This window comes from Tachypleus tridentatus, chromosome 12 (genome assembly GCF_004210375.1).
Source record: "Tachypleus tridentatus isolate NWPU-2018 chromosome 12, ASM421037v1, whole genome shotgun sequence".
Lineage (NCBI taxonomy): Eukaryota > Metazoa > Arthropoda > Merostomata > Xiphosura > Limulidae > Tachypleus > Tachypleus tridentatus.
Window position 1 is genome coordinate 33,314,351 of NC_134836.1, and position 24,861 is coordinate 33,339,211.

A 24,861-nucleotide genomic window follows, 5' to 3' on the forward strand; every position below is an offset into this window, starting at 1 on the left:
GTTTGTATATGAGAGGTGATTTCAATAACTATGTAAAACAAAGCCTTACAAATTTATTAAAATACAAATATCTTTTATTGATCTCTCTATGCATACTGAATGAAATAAACTTTGCAAAGTTCCAAATACTATAATAATTTTTGAAAATATCTGAATGATGAAGTGCACATCATTTTTTGTTCTAATGGAAACTAACTATAAGTTTCTCTGTGAGAAAATTAATTTTGGAATGATATCAGTATTAATTAAAGTCTGTTTAGAAGTATTTCTATTAACCCTATAATGTTTTATAGCAGATTTCGTTTTTTTTTTTAACATTGAACTTTAAACTTACTCATGAATGTTGGTATATTGAACATTCCTGTCTCTTTTGTTGTTGTTAAAAGCATAACTAATAAATTTCAGATTACTTAATGTGATCATCTCCATAATATTCAATTATTTGATAGATAACAATAGTGCATGGCTTCACTTGGATTGTTAGATTGATATATTTTAGATGGCTATACCAATGTGTGTGTTCTGAACCTATTTTAGCATAAAGGAACAGTAAAAATTATTTTGAAGATAACTTTATTTCCGAGAAGCACAAAAAATTCATAAAGGTACAATATTAATAAAATTATTATATATGATACTATAAGTCACATTATCTAATCTGTATAAAAGCTAGTATGTGTTGTGTCACTTCATGCTTGATTCTCCAAATAATAGAAGTCATAAAAGTCAAAATCTATTTATTCAGATAGAAAAGTTTGTTTAATGTCTGCCTATTATGACTTTAGTGATGGGGTGCAAGGGGACCATGAAATATTTTAAGTGTGGTGAATGTTGGTATTACTTAAAGAAATTAATAAAGAAGCCTAAATTAAAGACACAAGTGTGAGTTAACCTAGCCTAGAGCCAAATACATAAAATTTATCAAAGTAAAAATATTAATCCAGTATTAAACTTAAATTGTCTCTGAATTTAATCAAAAGAGACTCTAAATTAAGAAATCAATAAATATTTTTCAATTTTATAATTTATACATTTCACTTTATACTTTTAGTAGGTAGGCAAACAACAATATTAGGTCATACTTGTGTTGCTAAACAGCATGGCATAAAAGCCATCATTAGAACTCATTGTTACCAATGTATATCAGAAGTTGTTATATAAGGGACTATTATTTTCTATGTGTTTTTTCACTAGCATGCCTCATTAAAAAATATGTGCATGTGTTTGCACACATGCATACCTGTCTGCCTGTCTGTGATTTCTATTTATAATATAAGAAACTACTACTTTTTTATGTGGTTTTATTTCTAGCTTGCCCCATTAAAAATATTTATGCATGGATGTGGATAAGTAATACCCATGACATAAAATCCATTACTGGAACATATTGTTACCAAAACTGTTCTGTATATTAGAAGTTGTTATATAAAGAATCACTTCTTTTATATGTGTTTTTTTTTGCTAGCTTGCATCATTAAAAAGATGCACATGCTTGCATACACATGGATTATATAAGTAATAATACAGACACACACCCTCAGGATCTACTTTTATTATTATAGGTAAATTTTAAGAAGTAGGATAGAAATGTTATTGAGAGACTTTTATGGGTGAAAAATTAATATATTTTATGATAACATTGACATATTTCAGCCCTATTTAAGATCATCATGCATTTGTGTGTGTGTGTGTTTTCTTATAGCAAAGCCACATCAACCTATCTGCTGAGTCCACCAAAGGGAATCGAACCCCTGATTTTAGCATTGTAAATATGTAGCCTTTCTGTTGTACCAGTGGGGGACGTTAAGCATTTACAATGATTACCAAAGTTTTGGGTTGAAAACTTGTTTTTGTATGCTTTATCTTTCTATTTTTATTTTTATGTTCTTTATGTGTTGTTATGATTCAAGAGAGATATAAAATATTATTATTATTATGTGTTATTCAAGTGAATATTTTGTTATCTATAACTTAGAATATTATATGATTAATGATACATGCTTGATCTGTAAAAAAATTGCTTTCTAGGCTCTATCTTTGTTGAGAATATAACAAGCTTTTACATCAATATTGTACACAAGTTTAAACATGAAAAATTCCTGTAAGTGTAAGAAATTATACATAATTTGAGTGTTGTTAAAAGTGTAAATATGTGTGTGTATATATATAAATAGATGTATTAGATTAGATTTGTGTTCCAAATGTATTGAAAGCCAGCTTGTTTCAGAAATACATCAGCTCAGTGAGAAGTTGGAAAGAAAACTATGAAATTGAATATGCTGTAAATTTATGTAAAGAAATAATTTATGTCAATTTGTGAAGAAAAATATTTACAATTAACAAGTGTAATATGTTTGTAAAACTGATAAATGAAAATAACAAAAGTGATGTGACAAACAAATGTTATGTAATGTACACTGATACAAGACAGAAGCAATATATGACAAACAAGTATAATATACATGTAAAGTTTTAAAAAACTGTTACAAAAGTGATATGACAAATGAGTGTAATTTGCCTGTATATTGATTGAAAACAATAATAAAAGTTGTATGACAAACAAGTGTAATGTACATTTAAACTGTTAGAAGGCATTAACAAAAGTAATATGACAAGCAATGTAATATACACTGATAGACAATAGTAACAAAAGCAATATGACAAACATGTTTAATGTACATGTAAACCGGTAGAAGACTAATAAAAGTGATTGAACAGTCCAATTCAATTATGGCAGTTGTTTAGGCTTACTATCTTTCAAGCTCCAAAAATAATTTTGAAGCCTGAAAGAGAACTGGAATGCTCAGAAACATTTAATCTCTTTGCCATACTTGTGTTAGATTTGTCGTGGTCTGACTGAAGTTTTGTTTGAGAATTTTAATTGTGAAGTCAGTAACTGGGCTGAATAGGTTAAAATCAGGTAGGTTAAAGTATATACAGAGTGAATGAATGATACATCCTTGTATCAATTGGGAAAGCAAAAGAATAAAACCAGCAGGTGTAAAGATGTTAAATAAGTGTAATTGTTTGCATCATGTGATGATGATGTCAGTCAGGTAGATTGTGTTGAGACACTTTCAGGACCAAGTATGCCAGTGTGAATTGAAGTAGTAAAGTTTATTTCATTATTAGATTCTTCAATATTAATAATAAATGATAAAAATGCCTAAAAAGTAAAGTAATAAGTCAGATGGACTTAAAGTTTTGAACGTGATAAAATTTGATATATAATTTAAAGTTGAAAATAAAACTGATAGAACAGCCCTTTCCAGGTGCTTGGGACCAAATGTCCAATGACCAAATAAATTTTGATGTGTGGGGGAACTGTAGGACCTTGAGAAACCCACTTTCATAGTGAAGTGGTGAATATTCTATTTGACCAGTTCCCATGTTGTGTTGCTGAAAAGAGAATTATTGTTGTAATAAGTCATCAAAGAATTGTAGTCTTAATGGTACAAGGTAATATTGTCATTGTAAGGGGTTAGATAAATTATTGTTGAGTGCCAAGAAAGTACGTAGGTGATATGTACTTAAACTATTTGGTGGGTGCTGCAGCAAGTTTAGAAAGTTCCAAGGTTTTTTTTATTCCTAGTAAGTGATATATGGTAATATTTGCTGACTAAGTATTCTAGATTTCATGATTGTTATGTCACTTAATTTTGCTAAATACTCATGCTGGGTATATAGCAATAAATGGACTGCCATTTTGATACCTTGTTTGGTTGGTTTTGTGAATTGGAAAGAAGCATATTAGACATATTGCAGAATATGTTGCAGCCATACTTGAATACAGGTTTAATATACAGTGATAAAACAGGGGTAATTAATTCCAACAAGAACAGACACTTTATTAAAATTTATAGTAAAAAAGTCAAATATATTTCTAATTAGTTATAGTGCTCTTTTACTCATTGAGAGCAATGTCTAGTAAGGATATCCATTAAAGATATTTTGCTTTGCTAATTTTAGAAATATTGGAAACCTTTTTAATTTTGTAGCTTTATCTGTGAATTATCCATAATCTGATTGATAAACATTAAACAAAAATGATGTTTAGTTTTTACTTAGCTAATCCAAATACCCAAGTTTTCTTATAAACATTCAAACTATTACATCATTGTTTCTTTCAAAGTACATTTTTTTTACTATAAGATGTTGTATTTTTAAGAAGGTTTAATTTATTCATATTTTGTAGGGTTTCAAAACAGGTGTACAGTTGTAATTGCATAGCTGTTCGAGAGGGGAAGATATATGCACATTTGTATTTACTTCAAGTGTGAGAGTTGAACATGGCAGTCAGAATGGAATATAGATTTTACTGTTGTGGGTTTTTCAGAGTTCATAAATTTGGACATAAAATTTTGGGCCTGCTAGTAATGAAGGTACATTTTTGGATTGGATAAAAATCAAAATAACTAGTTGCTTTAATTGTCACTTTAATAAATCCTGCCATAATAAATTACATTTTTCAAAATGAGTAATCAATATTAAATGTTTATATGGCTGAAACTCACTATCAACTTTTTTGTATACTTGACACATACTGAGCTAGAAACAGGTAAAACCTGTTACTTAATTTACAGAAATTAGTAAAGAATAATAGTAAAGGAAAAATTGTATAATTTTTTTAAAATTATAAAGTAGGTTAGATTTTTTTGAGAGATAGAGTGTGAGAGAGAGATTATAAAATGGGTAAATAAATGGTGTTTGAGAAAATGATTTATAGGATTGATATTGCAGATGAAAGGCATATCTAGAATTGTATTGTTTCTAGCCTTCAGTGATTGATTGTTATAGAGTTGATATTTTTGAATAAAATACAAAGTTTGCATGTGTTATTTACAATTTTTTGTCATTTACTTTCTGTCTTGTTATTTTCTTATAAAATTTTCAGTATTTTTTAAATTGTCTTATCCTACATAATACATACACACACACATATATATATGTATTAGTGAGTTTCTTATTCCTTCTCTGAACAGAGTTCAAATTTATTAGATTATATTTTAACTATTAGGTTGAGGAATAATTCGTGAGCGTTTTTAAATAATTTCATTCAAGCATTACATGCAAGACTATACAATACTTCAATGCATGAACACATTACACCCAAAACATTTATTATGATACTTTATTTCATGTAATACCTAGGTATATAGTATGCATTGTTTTAAACGAAATTGCAAGAAATTAAATGCGAAAAGCAGATGGTGTCGAAAATGCTCGATTTTGTCCACTTGACATTCCATTTAATGAGCTGAAAATGAAAGCAAAAATTAAAGACATATGAAAATCAAACACACCATCTATTAGAGCAAAAAATTATCTACCAAATGACATGAAATATTTTGTGAAAGCGTTTCATTTATGAATATATTTTTTTAACTTGAAAAAATGCTCACGAATTATTCCTCAACCCAATATATTCCTGAGTTTCTTATACCTTCTTAAATTTTCTATTTTAAGTGTATTAATAAGTTTTATTCCTTGGGTTGTATTTTAAATGTATTAATGAGTTTTTTTTATTCCATCTTAAATTCTGTACTAAGTGTACTAATAAAATTATCTCAACCTCTGTGATAATTATACTAATAAATGTCTTGTTCTATGCTGGATTCTATTACAAGTATATTGATTTTTATGTCATCATAATATTTACTACAATCATACTAGTGTGTTTCTTATTTCATCTCTGTGTATTAATGAGTTTCTTATTCAGTTTTAGTTTATTTGATTTTTCTAACCTTATTTTTCATGTATACTTTTAGTTTTTAATCTGTTAAATGTACTTGTTTACTCCTAAGTAATATTCTTTCAGTTTTGTTTTAGTAGGCTAAAAAACTACTATTTTGTTAATATCATCTGATTAGTTTTTTTTTTTTTGCTTTCTTAGTAGTCACATGTATGTACCTCTGTCATATAAACCTTGTTCCTTATATCAGTGAATGAAATAAGTAGTATACTATTCCTGTATTGTATAATGACATCAGATACCTTGAAAAAGTACTGTGTTTCTTTATTATTTGGTTATTTTCACATTATAACTATGATTAGATCATTGGATATGTGGTAAAAGTATCATATTTTTTCATTATCTGGTTATTTTCACATAGCAACTGTGATAGGACATTACATTTGTGGTAAAAGTACTGTATTTATTCTTTACCTGGTTATTATCACAGTGTAACAATGTATACATGATATCTCCAATAAAAGTCTTGTATTTTTTCATTATCTAGTTATTTTAACATAGTAATGACTGTTATAACCATCATCAGATACTTGGTAACAGTATTGTGTTTCTTTATTATTTGATTGTTTTTATATTATACTAATATAGACATTATATTTCATGTAAGTCCTGCAATTATTTTTTCAATAAATGGTTATTTTCACATTATAACTATAATTAGACATCCGATTCTTGGTAAAGGTGTGTATTTCTTCATTATCTGTTTATTTATATTGCATTTTAACCATGATTAAGCATTAAGTACCTGGTAAAAGTGCTTGCGCTGCTAGAATGGTTTGTTTCTTTAATATCTTCTAATATAATAGTTAGACAATCATTTTTTAATATAAAAAAGTACTAGTATATGAAACACATGAGTTACATGGAAGTTTTGCATGACAAAAACAGTAACAGTAGCTTATTCAGTCATAAAACGTTTTCTTTTTTTATTGTTGAGCAGTAGCAGAAGTTAAGTTAATTAATCAGGAAACTTAATGTTTTTTTTTACATTGTTATGAAGATCTACATATAAAACTACATAATTAATTAATTAAAAGGTTTGGTTCAAAAAGTACCTAATGAGGAAAATTGAGATCTTTCTCTAAGAAAGTTAAGTTAGACATTTAAATTTTTTGTAGGGAAGTTTCATGTAGTAACTCAGGTTTCGAATTCTCTCATTTGTTTAAAAAACATTATTTTGTAAGTCACTAAATAAATCACGTTTGTTGTAGAATAAAAAAACTTAAATTAGACAAGAAAACTCAAAGCTTAGACAGCTAAAATTACAGTTTGGAATACTTTTGTTATACCATCTATGTCACCTAATAATTTTATATGACTGTAGGGGTGAAAAATTGCCTGAATTATTTTGAGTAGTAGTATTTTATTTTGATAAAAAAAAAAATAGTTTAATACCATTCCACCATCTATTAAGAAACAGCATATATATATATGTATGTATGTATGTATGTGTGTGTGTGTGATCCCTAATGGAAGATTCAGCTGGAAAGTTAAATACTTCCATGCCCTTAGTATGAAAGCATATGAAAATCTATGTATGTGGAACACTACATTGGACCGAATGTTATATTTTCACAAATGTTTGTTAAACTTTTTCATTAACCTTGAAACACATTAGTTTTTATAACAGAGCTATTTTGCAGAGATTTGCAGCTGAAATAATAGATATCACTTTCTCCATAACTGCATTTGGTCTTATATAATATTTGTAAAGGAATTACAAACCTTGTCATAGCTGATTTACAGGTCAAAATGTTTTGGAAGTAAATAAATGTTCTGATTACAATAAATTGTGTATGTGTGTGCCATTATTTCAAGCACCTTATATATTTAAAAACGGCTGGTATGGATGGAAAAAGCACTAGTAGAGGAGCGAACAACATTTCGACTTTCTTCAGTCATTGTCAGGTTCACAAAGAAAGGGTTACTGACTGGTAGCTGACCACATGTTTGAAGGCAGTTGTGTAATTGAGTGTAGGAATGTAGAGGGCATGCTTAGATGTTTGATTATATTTATTACTATAGGTATATAAGTGTTCTTATGTATGGGTTTTTTTGGGCTTGAGTTGTATAATAATGGCTTCTTTAATTTTGCATTTGTTATGCTTGTTTCTTTATTTAGCATTTGGGTGTTTTTTTTATGGTTGTAGTTTCAAGTCATTTTTAGATAAACTGTAATACAAGTAGTAGAAAGAAGTTCAAGTTGTCTGTGAAACAGCAGACTATATTACTTCTAGTAGAAGCAAGTTTCAAGTTATTTATCAAACAGACTGTTATATGTATGTTAATATGTGTATAAAACACAACATAGAACAACCAGGATAAAAAAAAAAAAATTCAACTTGTGTGTTAGACAGAGGCTAGTAAAACCAATACAAACATTTTTCAAGTTTAGAATACCCTTGACAAGACAATTTGTTCTTATTTTTATTAAACTATGAACTGACTGAAAATTATTCTCCATTGTAGCTGATCACTCACATACTAACTAATCCCATGCTTTCTAACTTTTTCTGAGTGATATTTACATGAGGTTCTCTCTATTCGCATGCACTGTTACCTATATTTATAAATTGTTCACTGAGACCTCAAGCTTTCTGTAAATTATATAAGCAATATGGTGAGAAAAACACCAAGGATTCAAGTAACATGACATCAGCAATATAAATGAAGCCTAGACAACAATGTAATTGCCTAAACAATGTATGTCTTATTTAGAGTTATGTCACAACTAACACTTTTAAGACAATTAATCTTTCACACTTCTGTCATGAAAACTAAACGATCACTAGGTATTAAGTCACAAAATAAACTAAATAATAACACTTACCCTAAACCATCTTGTATAATTATTACAGTACAACTAAATTTCACGTTTTTATCAAACACTGTAGTATAACCAGTAGAAAAAATTTAAGTTAGTTGTCAAAAACACTGTAGTAAGATTAATGAAAAAGTTTCAACTTGTATCAAACAGCCTGTATTATGTCTTGTATAAACAAGTTTCAAGTTTTTTTTCAGACAGGCTATATTATAGGTTATAAAAAAAAAGTTTCAAATTGTCTATCAAATGGACTGTAGAAACAACTTCAAAGTTATGTGTTAAACATACTTTACTATTGCCAACAGTAAAAACGTATTGCAGTACAATCTCTAAAAATAAATTTAAAGTTGTTCATGAAACAGACTTAGAACAAAGTTATAAATTTTGAATAATAAAAACTGTATTAACATCTGTAAAACAACGTTATGAGTTTTGATTACATCAAACTGTATTGACATTGTCAGAATAAAAGTATGAATTATACAAACTATACTAACGTTCATAGAACAAGGTTATATTTACTACTACAAACTGTATTGATGTAGTTAGTAAGTACAAAATACCATTTGATGTTTTCAATTGTAAGTACTGGAGAATATGATAGGAGTTTATACGTATTGTATGAAAGCCCTGAGTAAAAAGTGGGCTGTAGAAAACAGGATAAAAAAGAAGTAAATTGTAATTAAAAAGTCACTTATTTGCTATTGTTTTAATTTGTGTCTTATGCACACATTAAGGAAGTTTATATCTCTTTTTAAAAGAATAATCATTAAAGTAGTTACTTCAAATTTCATATATTTTGAGAATCATGACATGTTGTTTTATATTTTCTTATTAAATATTCATAACTTATTTTTTTCAGACTGCTGGTGTAAACACTTTGAAACAAAGTAAACAGTCACAATTTCTGTCTGAGATTAACCCTCCTGGAGATCTTGGTGAGCACCCCAACAGGGGTCCAAAATGGGGAAACAAAATAGCAAATTGAAACCAGAAGTTTTAGAAGATTTGAAACAGAATACTGAATTTACAGACACTGAAATTCAAGAGTGGTATAAGGGATTTTTGAAGGACTGTCCAAGTGGCAATCTATCAGTAGATGAATTTAAGAAAATATATGGGAACTTTTTTCCTTATGGTGATGCATCAAAGTTTGCTGAGCATGTATTTCGTACATTTGATGCTAATGGAGATGGGACAATAGACTTTCGTGAATTTCTGTGTGCTCTGAGTGTTACCTCTCGTGGCAAATTAGACCAGAAGCTGAAATGGGCATTCTCTATGTATGATTTAGATGGAAATGGATTTATATCTAGGCAAGAAATGTTAGAAATTGTCACAGTACGTATTTAATTTTCCTGCTTTGTGACCCATTGTGTTTTATAACTTTTTTTTTATTTAGATATTTTAAAATTTTTATGCACATAAGCTGTTTATAAACCATATGGTATCAGATTCCATTTAATACCAGTCTTACCACTAATTAATTATACATTATAGTTACATACAGTTTAAGAATATGGTTGCAGTGTGACATCTGCCATGTCAGTGTGTGACATGGTAGATCTTGTTTCCCATCTGTTTTCACATTATAGTACATTCTGTTCATAATTTCCTCCTTTTAAAAAGATCCTTTCCACTGCAGGGTAAGTTTGTTGTTGCCTATAAGTTGCAGAACCAAGACCTTTGGTTCAGTCTTGAAATGTCTGTCCGAGATGTGCATTTAGTTTTCTCTATTTTGTCTCTTTGTCTTTATTCACATTTCTCTCAGGTGCTGTTGCAAAGTTTTTGCAGTGAAGGTTTTTTGTTTTGTGCTTCCTTCAGTTTCCATGAACCTACATTGAAGGTGTCACTTTTTGAGTCTTTTAGGAGCCTGATATCTTGCTTGTTTTTCTTTTCTTGAACTGTTGTGATAATTGCAGATGCCTCATCAGTCTACTTTCTGTCTGGCTTCTCCAAACTTCTACTACCTTGTATGTTTCCAGTCACCAAGTTATAGATCAGTGCTTTCATACATATAGCTTCAAGATCTTCCATGTAGTATGAAGTATCCACCTTTATTTTTACTATAGGAAACTTTCTCATTGTCCCATCAATCAATACAATTCCGTCATCCGATGATCAGACACTAATTGGTTTTTACTGCTGCATCACTGCATTAAGTGTCTTGTAGTACTTTCTTGTATCTGGCGTAGCTTTCTCCTACTAGTGTGTTGTAATTTTTTGTCACTTCTCAATGTTTACGACATAATCCAATCACCACTGGCATGTTGACCTGTGTGCAAATTTGAGCTTGATCATCAGTTGTATACTGGTTAATCATGGAAATAGCATTTCCTTCTTGTCATGAACATGACAGGTTGTCTGTATTCTGTTTCTTCTGGTAAAATTATCCATGGTGACAGTAATTTTTTACCTTTTTTTTTGGAAACACCATCTTTCTAGGTAACTTTGTGTTCATATTTCTGCTGTTGCATTTTGGTGATGGACCTGCACTCCCTTACAATACCTCCTATTTTATAACAAACATATCTTCTCTCAAATACCCATTTAGTTCTTGACACATTTGATGGTCTCTTGTTTTTGGTCAGAAACCCTATGACTACCAGCTACTCTTTTTTTTTTTTTTCTTTAAAGTAATTTCACTCTCGTCATATTTTTTTCCCAAAATAAAACTAATGGATGAAACTGTTTAAAATTTGACAAGAATCTTTCTAAAAGCATGTACTTTCAGAAAAATAAAACACTTTATAAAGATTTTTTTCTATTTGCTTTAAAATAAATTTTTTTTATTTATTGTAGTTATTTGCACTCAAACTCTGAGTAGCTCATCCATACTGTGATTTTTATGTTAAGTATAAAAATACTAATTTTTCAACTTACAGTTTTTATATTTTGCTTGCATAATATTTAGGACCTTCTAAATGAATATCAAATGTTTATATTTTGTCATTTTTTCTACAACATCACTACCTTTAATGTTTAAAATTAAGAAATAGAAATTGGTACATTCCTTTTAAATCTCTATTGATTATTCTAATAACATCATCAATGATTGACATGTTTAATTTCATATCTTTATCTTTTTGCTTATAGTTTATTTTTGCTGTATTATTTTTCTCTTCTGTTCTTTGTTTACATACCAACAAGTGTCTGTGGGCAATGTTACATTAACTTTGTTTAACTTAGTCCCTCCAGCATAATATGTATTGAACTCATAAATATCTCAAAGCTGTTTTAGCATTTCATTGTATCAAATAATTTAAAAAATAATTCAACCTTTCAAATATAAATATTAAAATACAAATAATATATAAGTGCCTAAAAATATGAAAGTAAAACCTAAATGCAATCTCTATCAAACTGTAGAACTCACTCTCAAAAATGAACTTCATTACAATGACACTGAAAGAAGATCTGTGTTATGTGTGTTGTGTAAGGATAAACAATCTTGAAGGGTAAAATCTGCTCTTTCTCTTGTTTTATTAGGATGTTTTATTTTCTGGAGGTTAGGTGCTTTCAATTTTGTCTTAGGAAACTCTATTTGATACCCTTTCATCATACAGACATTTTTGGTAGAGTTGTCCTGTGCCTCCCCTACTGAAAGGCAAGCATTCATGGAGCTCAGTGATCAATTGTTTGGAATCCTCCCTCCACTATGATCATACGAGATCCTCACTTATATAATATGTCCACCAGTTTACTCACTTTTCAAAAACCCTTGGGACACACAGGTTTTCTCTCATGATCTTTCTTTGTCTTTCAGAGTTCACATCTGCATGTTTTTAACCAAGTTCTGAGGGTTTACACATTTACAATGTACTTGCTGGGTTCCTATTTCAACCACTATATGGATATGTTTTTGCTTTTCCAAGGCTCTCATGTCTCATCTTCATAAATATAAGGTTATCTCTCTTCTTGGATCTGTTGTCTTTTTCATGTTATATTTTCCTCATGATGTGTTCATTAGTGGATTTTGAAAAAATCATTGGAATATATCCTGAGATTCAATATCTTCTCTCATTTCTCTGCCTCCATCTCTTTATCTCTTACTGTCGTGACAAAAATAATTTCACATGACTCTGAATATCAGTTTTATTATGCCACATCCATTCTTTCACCTGTTTATGGATGGTTCTCTAACCAGGTTAGGTATTGTTCTGGATATCACAATCATTTTTGATGTTTGATTTCCTACAGAGCAATCTTTCCATAGCAGTATTTTTTAAATGTAACAATTCAATGGATCCAACAACATCTTTTGTTATAGCTGTCTAGACATCCTGTTTTTATATAATATGACAACTCCACTATTATTTTTTAAATCATCTGACAGGGAGATACTCATTTGTAGGAACTCTGCTTTCTTGTACTCAAGCTGAATGTAAGGGTTCATGAAAGTAACATTCTGTTGTTAGCCTTCCATATTCTGGAAGCTTTGAATTTAGTGACATTGTCTGTATAATCCTTCCTACAGAGTGGTTTTTACATCTTTTGGTATTATTTCTATTAACTTGTTCACACTTTGGGAATCCTCTTATCAATGTATTTGTGACTGTTCTCTATACCATGCTTCCACTTTTTTTGGTCACTCAGATTCCATGGTCCTGAAAGAATTTTCTCTGAGTATGGGTTGGTCCATCCTCTGTAGGTATGCCTGTCTTTCTCTTCATCTTTTCCCATGGTGCTGTTTTTAATTCACATCACTCCTTGCCAGGTTTTTGTTATTGCTCCTTTTGGCCAGCTGAATCATGATTTCCATTCATACATCCATTGGTGATCCTGAAACCCTTATTTCTTCCATCTTGAAAGTTCTTTCTCTTTTGCATAAGCTTTAGACATCCATTTTTTACCATAGTGTTCTGTACCTTCATCTTTACACCTGGCTTTTACCCAGTTCTTACAAGATGGGCAGGTTTTTCTTTTTCATTCTTATTATGTTATGTATTATAATTTATCCCAGATGAGTCTCTGATTTATTATGTTATTTTCCCTAGATATTAATATTTCAAATAGCTGGAAATTTTAATTTTAATTCAAAACTGAATGTTAATATGTATACAATTTATTATATTTCCAACAAGATTGATGCACACAATTTTCTTTCTTAATGCAAAATATAATTAAATATACAAACAAAATACAATTTATAATAATAATTATTATAAATATTGATTTATGTACAAGAGTTTTACAAACTTACAAAGTGTGCTAAGTCTTCTGTCCAGTCTAGAACTGAATATTTTATCAACAGCCCCAGACCATGACGAGCAAATTAATTTTATGTTGATACTCACTTCACTTGATGTTTTTCCCAACAACAACATCTAATGACCTTGTAGAAATATTAACATCTGAAATTACTTCATTAAAGTTTGTAACGTTCAAAATCTATAAATGTTCTTGGTCAAATTCTGTAGTTTTCAGACTAATAAGTGTTAATGACAATTATAGCTTTCGAGGCTTGCAGTATATTGACTGTAGCTGACCAATAATTTATAACTATCTCTTGGTGCATTAGTGTATATAGTTTGGAATGAGATTCTCGAATGTTCAACAGTGTTTGAAAACATGCTAGTGTTTTTGTAAAATAAATGTTGATTTTTATTCTCAAAAATCTTCTGTAAGTTTAGAGAACAGGCAGTAGTTGCACAATATGTATCCAACAATATACATGTATCAAACTGAAACAAACATAGGCATTAAAATAAATGTATAATGATAAATCCAATTACACTTTTTTTTGGCCATTACCCTTGCAGTTTAACACTGATGATTTATCAATACTGGACCATTTGCCACTCCCTTCATACTAAAGTCATCTTATTCTTTCTCATCCCTCTTTCTTTTTGTTTCTTGCTTTTCCAGAACAGCTATCAATTTTAGTGATCAACAGTTACAACAGTCTTCTGTCTTTTTCATTGCTATTTTTCTTTTGCTTTTTTGTAGACCTCTTTTACTTCCTCTATTGGACTGGAACCTCTACTCGCCTTTCAGAGTTCTGACCAACCTTCTGTTCAAACCTGTGACCACTTTTTTCATGTAACTTATTTCTCTTAAGATGTATTTTCTTCCATTATCTCATTTGCACTGTCCTCTTTTGGAGTAATCTTTTTTTTTTCTTCTGTGAATACTTCTCCTTTCCTAGACTTATCTCTTTTTATCTTGAACCATTGAGTTAAACAACTCAACTTATCCATTTTCCCATAAAAGGTAACTCTTTTTTGTCTTTCTTCTACCCAAGTGATCTTCCATTTATCATTTTATAGCTTCTCTCTCCATTGACATCACCTGGATGTGATATTGCAGGGAACAAAACAGCCAACCCCAGATACCTTTATGTCACACTACTTCATCTTATTACAGTTTCCTCAATGTCAAGGTTTCATCTCTCTTCATTTACCTTTCTCTAATCTTTCCACAGACCCTAAAGAAATACATTAGTGATTATTTCTCTTTCTTGCTGATCCCATTAAAAAAAAAAAAACACACAGCACCAGATGTGGTTCTTGGTCTTGAACCTGGCCAGCTTCTTTTATTCTTATTCAGTGATAACCCTTTGCACAATTCCTTAGTTTAGGAGCTTATGCAGATGATAGAAATCTTATATTCACACATATATCTCCCTCCTGTTTTCATCTAATGGAGCCTTTACTTTCCCAGTATCAAACTGATAAGGAGATCAATATGGGGAATTTTCATTTGGGTCAGTGTGATTCTACTGATATGAAACCAAGTGGATGCACCCCTTGATTGGAACTATGTAGATAGACTACTCCCTACACTTAGAACCAGACTATTCCCGGTGCTTGTAATCAGCCATATGGGTCTTATGTTTTCCTGGGGATGCAGGTCTGGGATGATTCACCTGTGTACCTTCATATTATGGTAGGTATTTCATATATTTTCCATGTTCTATATGGCTTGAATTATATGCATTCAGACATTTTAAACTTATTAAAAGATGTACAATGAATAGTTTAACTTCTATTGATTCACAGGTCAAACTTGTTAAAAGAGCATCTATCACTTAATTACAAACTATTTGAGAAAAATGGCTTATGAAAATATCTAATTATACCTATAATATTTTGAATCAGTTTTGTCAGAGTTTGGCTGTTTTTTTTTTAGATGTTTTCAAGAAAGTAATTATTCTCGAGAACATTCTAGCATCATCCATTAGTAGTTGCATTTTCAAAATATTCTTTGCCTTATGAATTTTATGAATAGTAAATTTTCATTAACTCTTAAAGAGCACTGCACATTGATGTTGTTTATAAACTACAGTATCTGCAAATACAAGAAAATGCTAGTTTATGCATCTCTGATAAGCCATGACATTTTAGTAACATACTAAATATCAGATAACTTCTTGTTCAAGACCCAGCACTCTGAGACACTGTAGTGACTGTCTCTGAACAATCTTGGAAATTTTTTCTGGTCTAGTATTGCTTGTTTTCATCTTGGAATCGTAGTGTTCTTTCTCCATTACCACTTTTATTATTTCATTTTTGTTTCTGAGGCTCATGTGAGCTGTTTTTGTATATTATAATTTATATTAGAGGTTTGTTCCTAACCATATGGTTCACAATTTGGTTTGAGCTAAGATTACCCAATTTATAAGTTTTTCAGTGAAATGCCATTTCAATAATAGAAATAATATCAGTTGTAAGAAAATGTTATGATTAAAGTGAAAAAATTAAACATTTTTCTTCCAAAAGCTTATTCATTCTTTGTAACTTAGTGGTAAGTCATGTAAAGCAGTATTTTATTTCTGACACCTTTCAGCATGGTAGGTAATTTTTGAAACAAAGATTTATTTTATTGTTTTATTTATTTGATAACAGTCTACTGCAGAAATGCTAACTATTTCAAATGACTGAGTGTAATGATTGTAGACAGAGCCCTTTATAATTTGCAGCTATTAGGCCTGACAAATGTCTAAGTTGTTTATTATTATATTATTATTATAACTATTATTATTTATCACTGCTATAGATTGCTCATTTATGACTGTGTTTTGTGTATTTAATAAATAAATTTTAAAAAATTCTTTTGAAATTCTTTTTCATATTCTAAGTTCTTACTCATAAATGTTATCTGCATTGTTTTTGTCTTCACCTCAGCCTTTTGTTGGTGAGATGCCAATTTTGTATGTCTGGAACAATCATTTACCCCGCCATGCACCACAGAAAAATCGATGTGACAAACTGTACAAAACACATGACTGTCACTTTTGATGCAATGACCAGATATTTTGCACTATACTCTTTCCTAAATTTTTGATTCACAGTTTTAGTCCTTTTAGATTTGCCAGAAACAAGACAATCTGGTGAACGAGGCCTCTTTTTATCCATCTTGTGAACGATTGCATTGGTGTTTCTATGCCGCTTAGAAAACGAGAAATACCCATCTACGCGAGCGCTGATTGGCTGACAAGCACTGATGACGTAACTATGGAATCCCCCACGTATCCAGTATGGAGAAACACCGCACTCAAACTACTGGTAGACGTCGGAGATACAAATATTTTTTATTATTTCAAGCACAAACATGATTATCGCGCAAGTAACCATTTGGACTATGTCCTTTATTTATTATCAAAATTTATTTGTATCTCACTAGAAATTTTCTTTTCACCCCTTTCAAGCCCTGTGGGATCAATTTATCACTTTATTGTATAGGCCTATATAATACATAATAATTTGGGAGTTGCAACAAGTTGTAACATTTGTCTGTATGAGCGTACAGTTATAATGTATACACCAAAATCGTAATGGTTGGCATCTCTGCTACTGTTTTGATATCTTATGGACAGTCTATTACTATTCAGCTCCTTTTGTGATAAAATGCTGTATAGTGTTTGTGAAAGTGTGTTAATATTAAAATTAAAATGGCACTTGTGTATAATTTTAAACACCAAACACAGTCTTGTGTACTTTCCATGTTTCAACATATTACTTCATCATTGTCTGAGCACAGCTTCATCTTAGATATTTATTTTGTACTATTAAACATTAGCTTATTTAAACAGTTGTAGTGTTTGGTGTGTTAATATATTTATTGCCATTTTATAAACTTGTTTTTATGTCTTAGCCTTTCTCTTCAAAAGTAACCAGACATGAAGAATAATGAAGTTAATTATACCTGTTTGTATTTTTCAGTAAATATGTGATCATTAAACATCTACAGTGGATTAAGTAATGTACTTGTTCCTTCCCTTCACGTTATAGTTTGGAAAATATCAAAATAAAAACTTATTGTGTTTTTTTTAATGTTCACCTGATAAATGTCTTATAACTCAAATTACACAGCTATAGTTATAAAAATGTACATTACTGTTCTCTGTATGTGTTCTTGTTTTAAGAACTTTAACAAATTGCTGTAAAGGTTTTTCAAACTTATATCCTACTCACTAGGTGTGTGCACTAGACTCACAGATCACTTTATGGTATTTCAGAAAGAATGCATACTAGTTGTACAAGCTTTTCCTAAATTTTTAGCAACCAAATATTTATGTGTATTGATGTTAATAACTCTTTTCAGATTCCTTTAGTAGACCAATATATTTGTATACTTTCTTCTATATTTTGGTATGTAACTTTACTTGTATACAACTAATTTAAGGAACTTTCTTGTTTTTATGAAGCTAATATACAGAGTATCCAGGGGTTATGGATACCAAACTATGTGTGTATTATATTTATAAACTTTCTAAAAGGCCCTTTAATAGACTACTGTTTCTGTGTTATTATAGTTCTAAGGTACTTTTGTCAAGACCTTCTAATATGTCAGTGTTTGTATACTAGTAGTAACAGCTTTCCATAAAGTCTTTTAACATGAAACTCTATCTGTAAATAGTACGAGTTTTTTTCTAATGTCATTCAGCAAGCGACTTTATGAGTGATAGTTTTTTAATCTTTCTTCAGAAGTAATGAAAATATTTTATACCCATGTTTAGTAATACAGTAAAGATGTATTTCCATTTTGTCAGTTACAGTAATGATTTATTATTATGGTAGGCTATCTACAAGATGGTTGGGTCAGTAATGAAAATGCCGGAAGACGAATCAACACCAGAGAAGCGAACAGATAAGATATTTAAACAGATGGATAAAAACATGGATGGAAAATTGTCCATTGAAGAATTTATAGAAGGAGCAAAAAGTGACCCATCCATTGTAAGGCTTTTACAGTGTGATCCACAGTCCTCTCACTGACCAAATGCTACAAAATAATTTAGCAGTGGAGCTTATTATGTGGAGAAACTTTGGTGTTTGAAGCAAGAATTTCTTCGTTTTTGTGTAAAATGTTTATTGCAGCAGTAATTCTTTTTAAATCACTTTTGAGATAAGCAAGACAAACAGCTCCTTGGTTTCCCTTCTACTCTTGTGTCAACTGATGTAAATTTACTGAGATTGTTGTAAGAGAGAGAAAAGTGATGCTACAGAAAATCTGTAGGAACAGTTTGTTCACAGTACTAAGTGACATAATTATGAAAAAGTAGACTTCATCATACAGTTGGTATTACAGAATGTGCCAATTAATCTTATGAAACAACCAAAATAATCAGACATGTAAAAAAAAGAAGATAAGTAACACATGTAATAACAGAAAAAAAAGGTAAAACAACTATACATAGACAATATTATAAAATTGCAAGGGTAAAGCAAGAAACACTCCAGTGTATATAATCAATTATGCCAACATTAAGAAGAATCATCTTCCTCATTTAACACAGTGAAAGTAGGTTAAATCTATCAGGAGACTGTAGCACCTTTAATTGCAAAAAAAAACACACATCAGGTCACAAACTATAAAGACATGTTGATATTGTGAGAATGACAGTGTATTAAATATATTAGTAGATTGTAAGATTTTTATTTACAAAAAGCAAGGATCAAATTACAAACATCTTGCTGATATAATAAGAATGATAATATTTAACTTCTGTGATACATATAAAAACATTTTAACACTATAAATAAATGATCTTATAACACTAATTTTTTTTTAGTTCTACCCATTAATTGGGAATGCTATGTTGAACAACTGTTTTCTTAATTATTAATCTTTTCAAGTGGCCATAAGATGTTACTATGTTAGAGTTAGGAAATACATAGATGTATTTTACAAGGGGAATTTTAATAAACAAAGGTGGAAGTATATTGTTATATGTCACTCACAAAATCTACTTTGTATACAAACAACTGACTATGTTTCTTTTATCAAATAAGAAAACAACAATTTGGTGTTATAAGGTTGTTTATTTCTAGTATGGGAATGATAGTATGTAGAATCTATCAGGGGGTTCTATGTGCATCAGGTTACCAACATTACATAGGAACAAATCTATAGCAATAATAAACAGATTGTTAAGGATATAAGAAACATTTCACACTTGTATGTTTTAAGGTAGTGTTGTTTTTTTATTTTTAAAAGTTTATTTTTTCAAACACTCATTTCAGTTTAGCATACCATGTTGAAGAACTGTTATCTTAATCATTAACCATTTCAAGTGGCTTTACAATATTACCACGTTAGAATTAGAATGTACACAGACATATTTCACAAGGTTACATTTAATAAACAAAAGTGAAAGCATATTGTTGTATGTCACTCATAGAATTTACTCTGTGTACAAACAACTGACAAAATTTCTTTTATCAGATAAAAAAACTTAAAACACTAAAAAGTGATATTTACATTTATAATATTAGTAAATAGATTATTCTGTAACAAAATTACTTGAAATCACAATATCATCATCAAATTCAGTATATATTTTAAACTTTTGATATAAGTCATGTATCAGGTAACCATATACTTGAAATTTGCATTACACTAAGTCTTTTAATATATAAGTTTTTTGCTATAGTTGTCATAAATTGTGCTTCAAAGTTAAAAAAGTGTAAATAAGAAAGTACAAAAAATTGCTAATATTTAAAAATTAAAATTTAATATAAACCATTAATGGTGTTATATTTTATTAGAAAAGTAATAAAGTAATTTAATTATATTTACCAGAGGGACAGTTTTGAGTTCATAATCTCACTGCTGTTAATTTGAAAACTACAAGAAAACACAGAACTTGTAACGTCATTAAATGTATCTTTACTTAAACTAACATTTTGTTCATTTTATATAATTTTAGTATAAATACATGTAAATCTTGGTTCATATCTTGTTTTATTCAGACCTTATGTAAATTAAAATGTATAAATTTGCCTGTTTTTACATAGAAAATAGGTTAATTTCTAAATTTCATTATCCAGGTCACAAAAGCAAAGTTTGAAGGGAATAATGGTAATTTTCTACACTTTTACAACATAAGAAATTTAGAAATAACACATATTATCCAGGAACAAAATTTGTGTTACATAGTGTAATGGGTAATAATGTTGAAAATTAAGTCAAACTGTATGGCAATGTATGATAAAGCTTGACAGTGAACCAAATTGCTTAAAATGAGTAATAATGCTGAACATTAGATCCAATTATGTGGTAGTGTATGTTAAAGCTTGACGTTGCCAAGCACAAACTATTTGAAATGGATAATAGTGATTAATCAGACATTGTGTAATAAGCCATACAACTTGATATTGTATTATACTCTTTGGTAATAAATTTTAATGTTTGACATTAGATCAAAGTAGTATACAAACACTAAATACAACTATCAGACTTACCGATCAGCTTAATAGCACAAAAATAACGGCATAGACATGAATCAAGTGTTATATAGGTTGCAACCTTTACTATAAATCTGCTAGTAGATTGTGCATGTACTTCAGTTTTTGCCAGTAAAGTTTCTTACAAATATTTGTTTTATGTAGTTATCTTCAGACACAGTAAATGCAATATACAATGTGTGGTTTAAGAAAAACGTTGTTTTTCCTCTTTCTAAATCCAGCAGTATTACCATTACTCTAGCTATGAATAAAATTCCTTTCTGTATTATAGTAATAGTGTTAAAGTGTTTCCTTCAAAAAATATTATTATTGTACTATGTGTGTAATCTCGTGCATTCTATACAATAACCAAGATGAAGGGCTTGCTAACATTTTGATCTTTTTATTTGTTTATATATATTTTAAATGTAATATATATATATATATATAAGATTATTCTCTTAGATTTTCCAAACATCCTCATCTTTTCAATTCACAATTTTTTTGTTAGTTCTTAATGTTATTTAATGTTGGTAGTGATGAATGTACCATAAATGCTTGGGTTCTAAGTGTTATGATGCAAATTTTAGTGTTAAGACCTTAATATTTTGTATTCTTATTCAGCTTCCTTATTTCTCATCTTTCTTAGTTCTGTTACCTGTTGTAGTCTGTATCTTTTTTATATTTAACTAATTTAACACCACCAAATTCCAATGTCTTGCATTTTGGTATGGTGTGAAAATAGTCTACAAATGATTACTGAGCATTTTATAGGCTCTAATGAAAAATAATTAGAAAAATGCCAGTTTGTGAATCTCATTGATGTAGATAGTTTGGAAAAGGATATTAATTTTTAGAGCAATTAAAATAATGTAACTAATAATGCCTTGTTTGATTACAAAGAGTGATATTGATGTACCTTTGTGCCCTTGATTGAATCTGTTCTTGCTGATGGTGTTTTTTGTGCCATAAATTTTTCAGATTTCTTTCTAAACATCGAATATTACAAAGTGTGCTTACTTTCAAGGAGATATATGTAAAAGGATTAAACCTTTATCTAGCTTCTCATTTGGTGTATGTACAAAGTTTGAATCTTTATCTACCTTCTCATGTAGTGTCTGTATAGGTGTAACCTTAATCTAGCTTTTCATGTAATGTTTGTAGAAAGTTAGAACCTTCTCATTCAAATGTAATCTTATGGAAAGGTATATGTAATTAACTCCAAGTGTACACATTGGTTTATGATCATTGTGAAATTATGAACCACCTTGAAATTAATATATACTTTCTATTTCACAAACATTTTTGTGAAGGGCACATTTAAGTAGGATTTATAGGAGTAAAGGAAATGAAAGTTTTTTTATCCCCTTCTATTACACTTACGTTTAAGTAATTAAGTGTATTGAGGGAAAAAACTCCTGAAAAGTCATGAGTTTTGCTCTATTACACAATGAACACATTATTTGTTTTTTGAGGATTACTTCATGGATCTTGAATGTTTTTTCAACAGAAACTACCTTATTTCAGTATATTTTATATGTGAGACATATTTAAAATATTTTTATCCAGTAGAAGTCCTCAGTTGTAAATCTGCTTTTTTATCCTTATTTGTATAAAAACATCTATGCAGTGATATTGATATCAGTGGCAAACAGTATATAATGAAAACTTACTATAGCACATTCTACTGATATCAACTAAAGAAACTTCTGAAATTATGATTATTTAACTGAGAATTGGAGATATTTTCATACACATTGTGTATGGTAGAATATTTAAAAAGCTGAAGGAAATAACAACTTAGTCTTTTTGCCTCAAACGTATTATACCAAACTTTTGTCTTCGACTTCAGTAAGATGTAAAATTACCTCATAGAGCTACAAAATTAATTTTTTTCATCTACTGTAGGTTGTGATTTTATGTTATGGTAGCTTCTATACCATATTGTTTACAATACTCAATTATACTCAACTATTCTTTAAAATACAGCAACAGAGAATTTTTAAGATTATTGTTTAAGTGTGTTATCTTTTATAAAAATATTATGAAACATATGATTGAACATTTATTAAAACTGATTGTAGTTTTTGTTGAAACAAAAAAACCAACAAACAATTATTTTATTACCAAAGCTAGTGAAAAACTACTAGTGCATTTCATAGTATGCAATATTCATTATTTATCATGTTGGAAATGTTAGGTATATATGTAGTGTTATCCAAACACATTCATAACTTGTTATCACTGTACTAGGGTCTTGCTTGGTTTTATGAAAAGTTATATGGAACAGATTGTACAATTCCACTTCATATTCTAATACATTTGTTACTGAGCAATGCTTTCTTTGTCAATGGCTATAAAACATGTACTTTTGTAACTAAAACTGATATATTCTTCAGATGCTAAAATTTCCAGTCTTGAAATAAAAGTGAATTTAACTACCATGCTAATCATGGAAATCTGTTTGACAAAATTGTGATTAATGTGTTAATTTTAAAAAAACGTGTTTGATTAGAATATGTGGATTACAGAAATGTTAGTATAACAAAGGTATAGCTCCGAGGTTCTACATTTCAGTATTTGTGGAGTGTTTAATCTTCTGTTTACATAAAAGATTAAATATTGTGAATAATCTGTAGTTGTATTTATTTCATAAGCTTCAAATATTGTGATTTGTCACGTTTAAAAGAGAAAGAATGTCTGAATAATTTATAAAACTTGTTCCTGTTAATATGCAGTTTGGCTGTGATTTCAATTTTTTAATACATTTCCATATTCAGCTTTTTGTAGTTCTTAAACTCTTCTACACATTGTTTTTTCTGTTAATAAATATGTTTGATTAACTGAAAATTTAGTTTCTTCCTTTTTACTGTTCCAAATAGTGTACTGTTGTCATACTGTTGACCCTTAGAAAATATACAATATAATTTTGAAGACATTTTTCAGTCTCATGGTTCAATGAATCAAATTTTTAATAAATCGTTAAAAAAATGAATAGCATAAGGCAAAATATGTTTGTGTTGTTCTAAAACTCTTAATATTTTAAAATTTATATTATATAAATGATACAAATCCTATTTAGAGTAGATTCCCTTTCTTTCAGATTAAACTTTACTCAATACGAAACAGATTAATAACTTAAAAAATTGAGTTTTTTTATTAATTTTTTTCATTAAAAACAGGAAAATTGAAGAATATTTATTTGTAGTTTCAAGTTGGTATTTTTATAAATTAATCTGTAAATTATTCATTAACTTTCCGTTATGGATGAGAAACAAATTCTGGTGAAATAACTGTAATTCAGAAGTACAACAAATTGATACTTTCAAATTACTTTTCATATTAATAATTAGTTTATCTTATCATAAATACATCTTGTAGGGAAATATTATTAAACATGTTTATATATAGGCATCAATTATGCATATGTAAAAACTACACATAAAAAAAATGTATACTACAATCCACGTCTCTTGATCAAGGAATCATGTAAAATTTAAGCAAACAGAATATACTTAGATGTGCTTTTCAAACTATATGTTACAATAAGAAAGAATATAGTTTGTAAACCCTATATTCCACTACTATAAAACACAAATTTGTCACTTGGTTAG

At 29.2% G+C, this 24,861-nt stretch overlaps 1 protein-coding gene across 5 annotated transcripts in view; it reads left to right on the top strand.

Moving 5' to 3' along the window:
* LOC143235540 (neurocalcin homolog) overlaps positions 1 to 24,097 on the top strand; it is a 119,243-nt gene extending 95,146 nt beyond the window's left edge. For 3 of the 5 annotated variants that reach the window (XM_076473781.1, XM_076473782.1, XM_076473784.1), the window contains one exon: positions 9,439 to 9,554. Coding sequence is in view for 2 of the 5 variants with exons in the window: in XM_076473783.1 (XP_076329898.1) it covers positions 9,540 to 9,917; positions 18,599 to 18,796 (576 nt within the window). In the remaining 3 variants the exon portion in view is untranslated. Of the gene's footprint in view, positions 1 to 9,438; positions 9,918 to 18,598 lie in introns of those variants that run through there. The other 2 variants (XM_076473783.1, XM_076473785.1) reach the window with 1 other exon arrangement.
* The last annotated feature ends 764 nt before the right edge of the window (positions 24,098 to 24,861 follow it).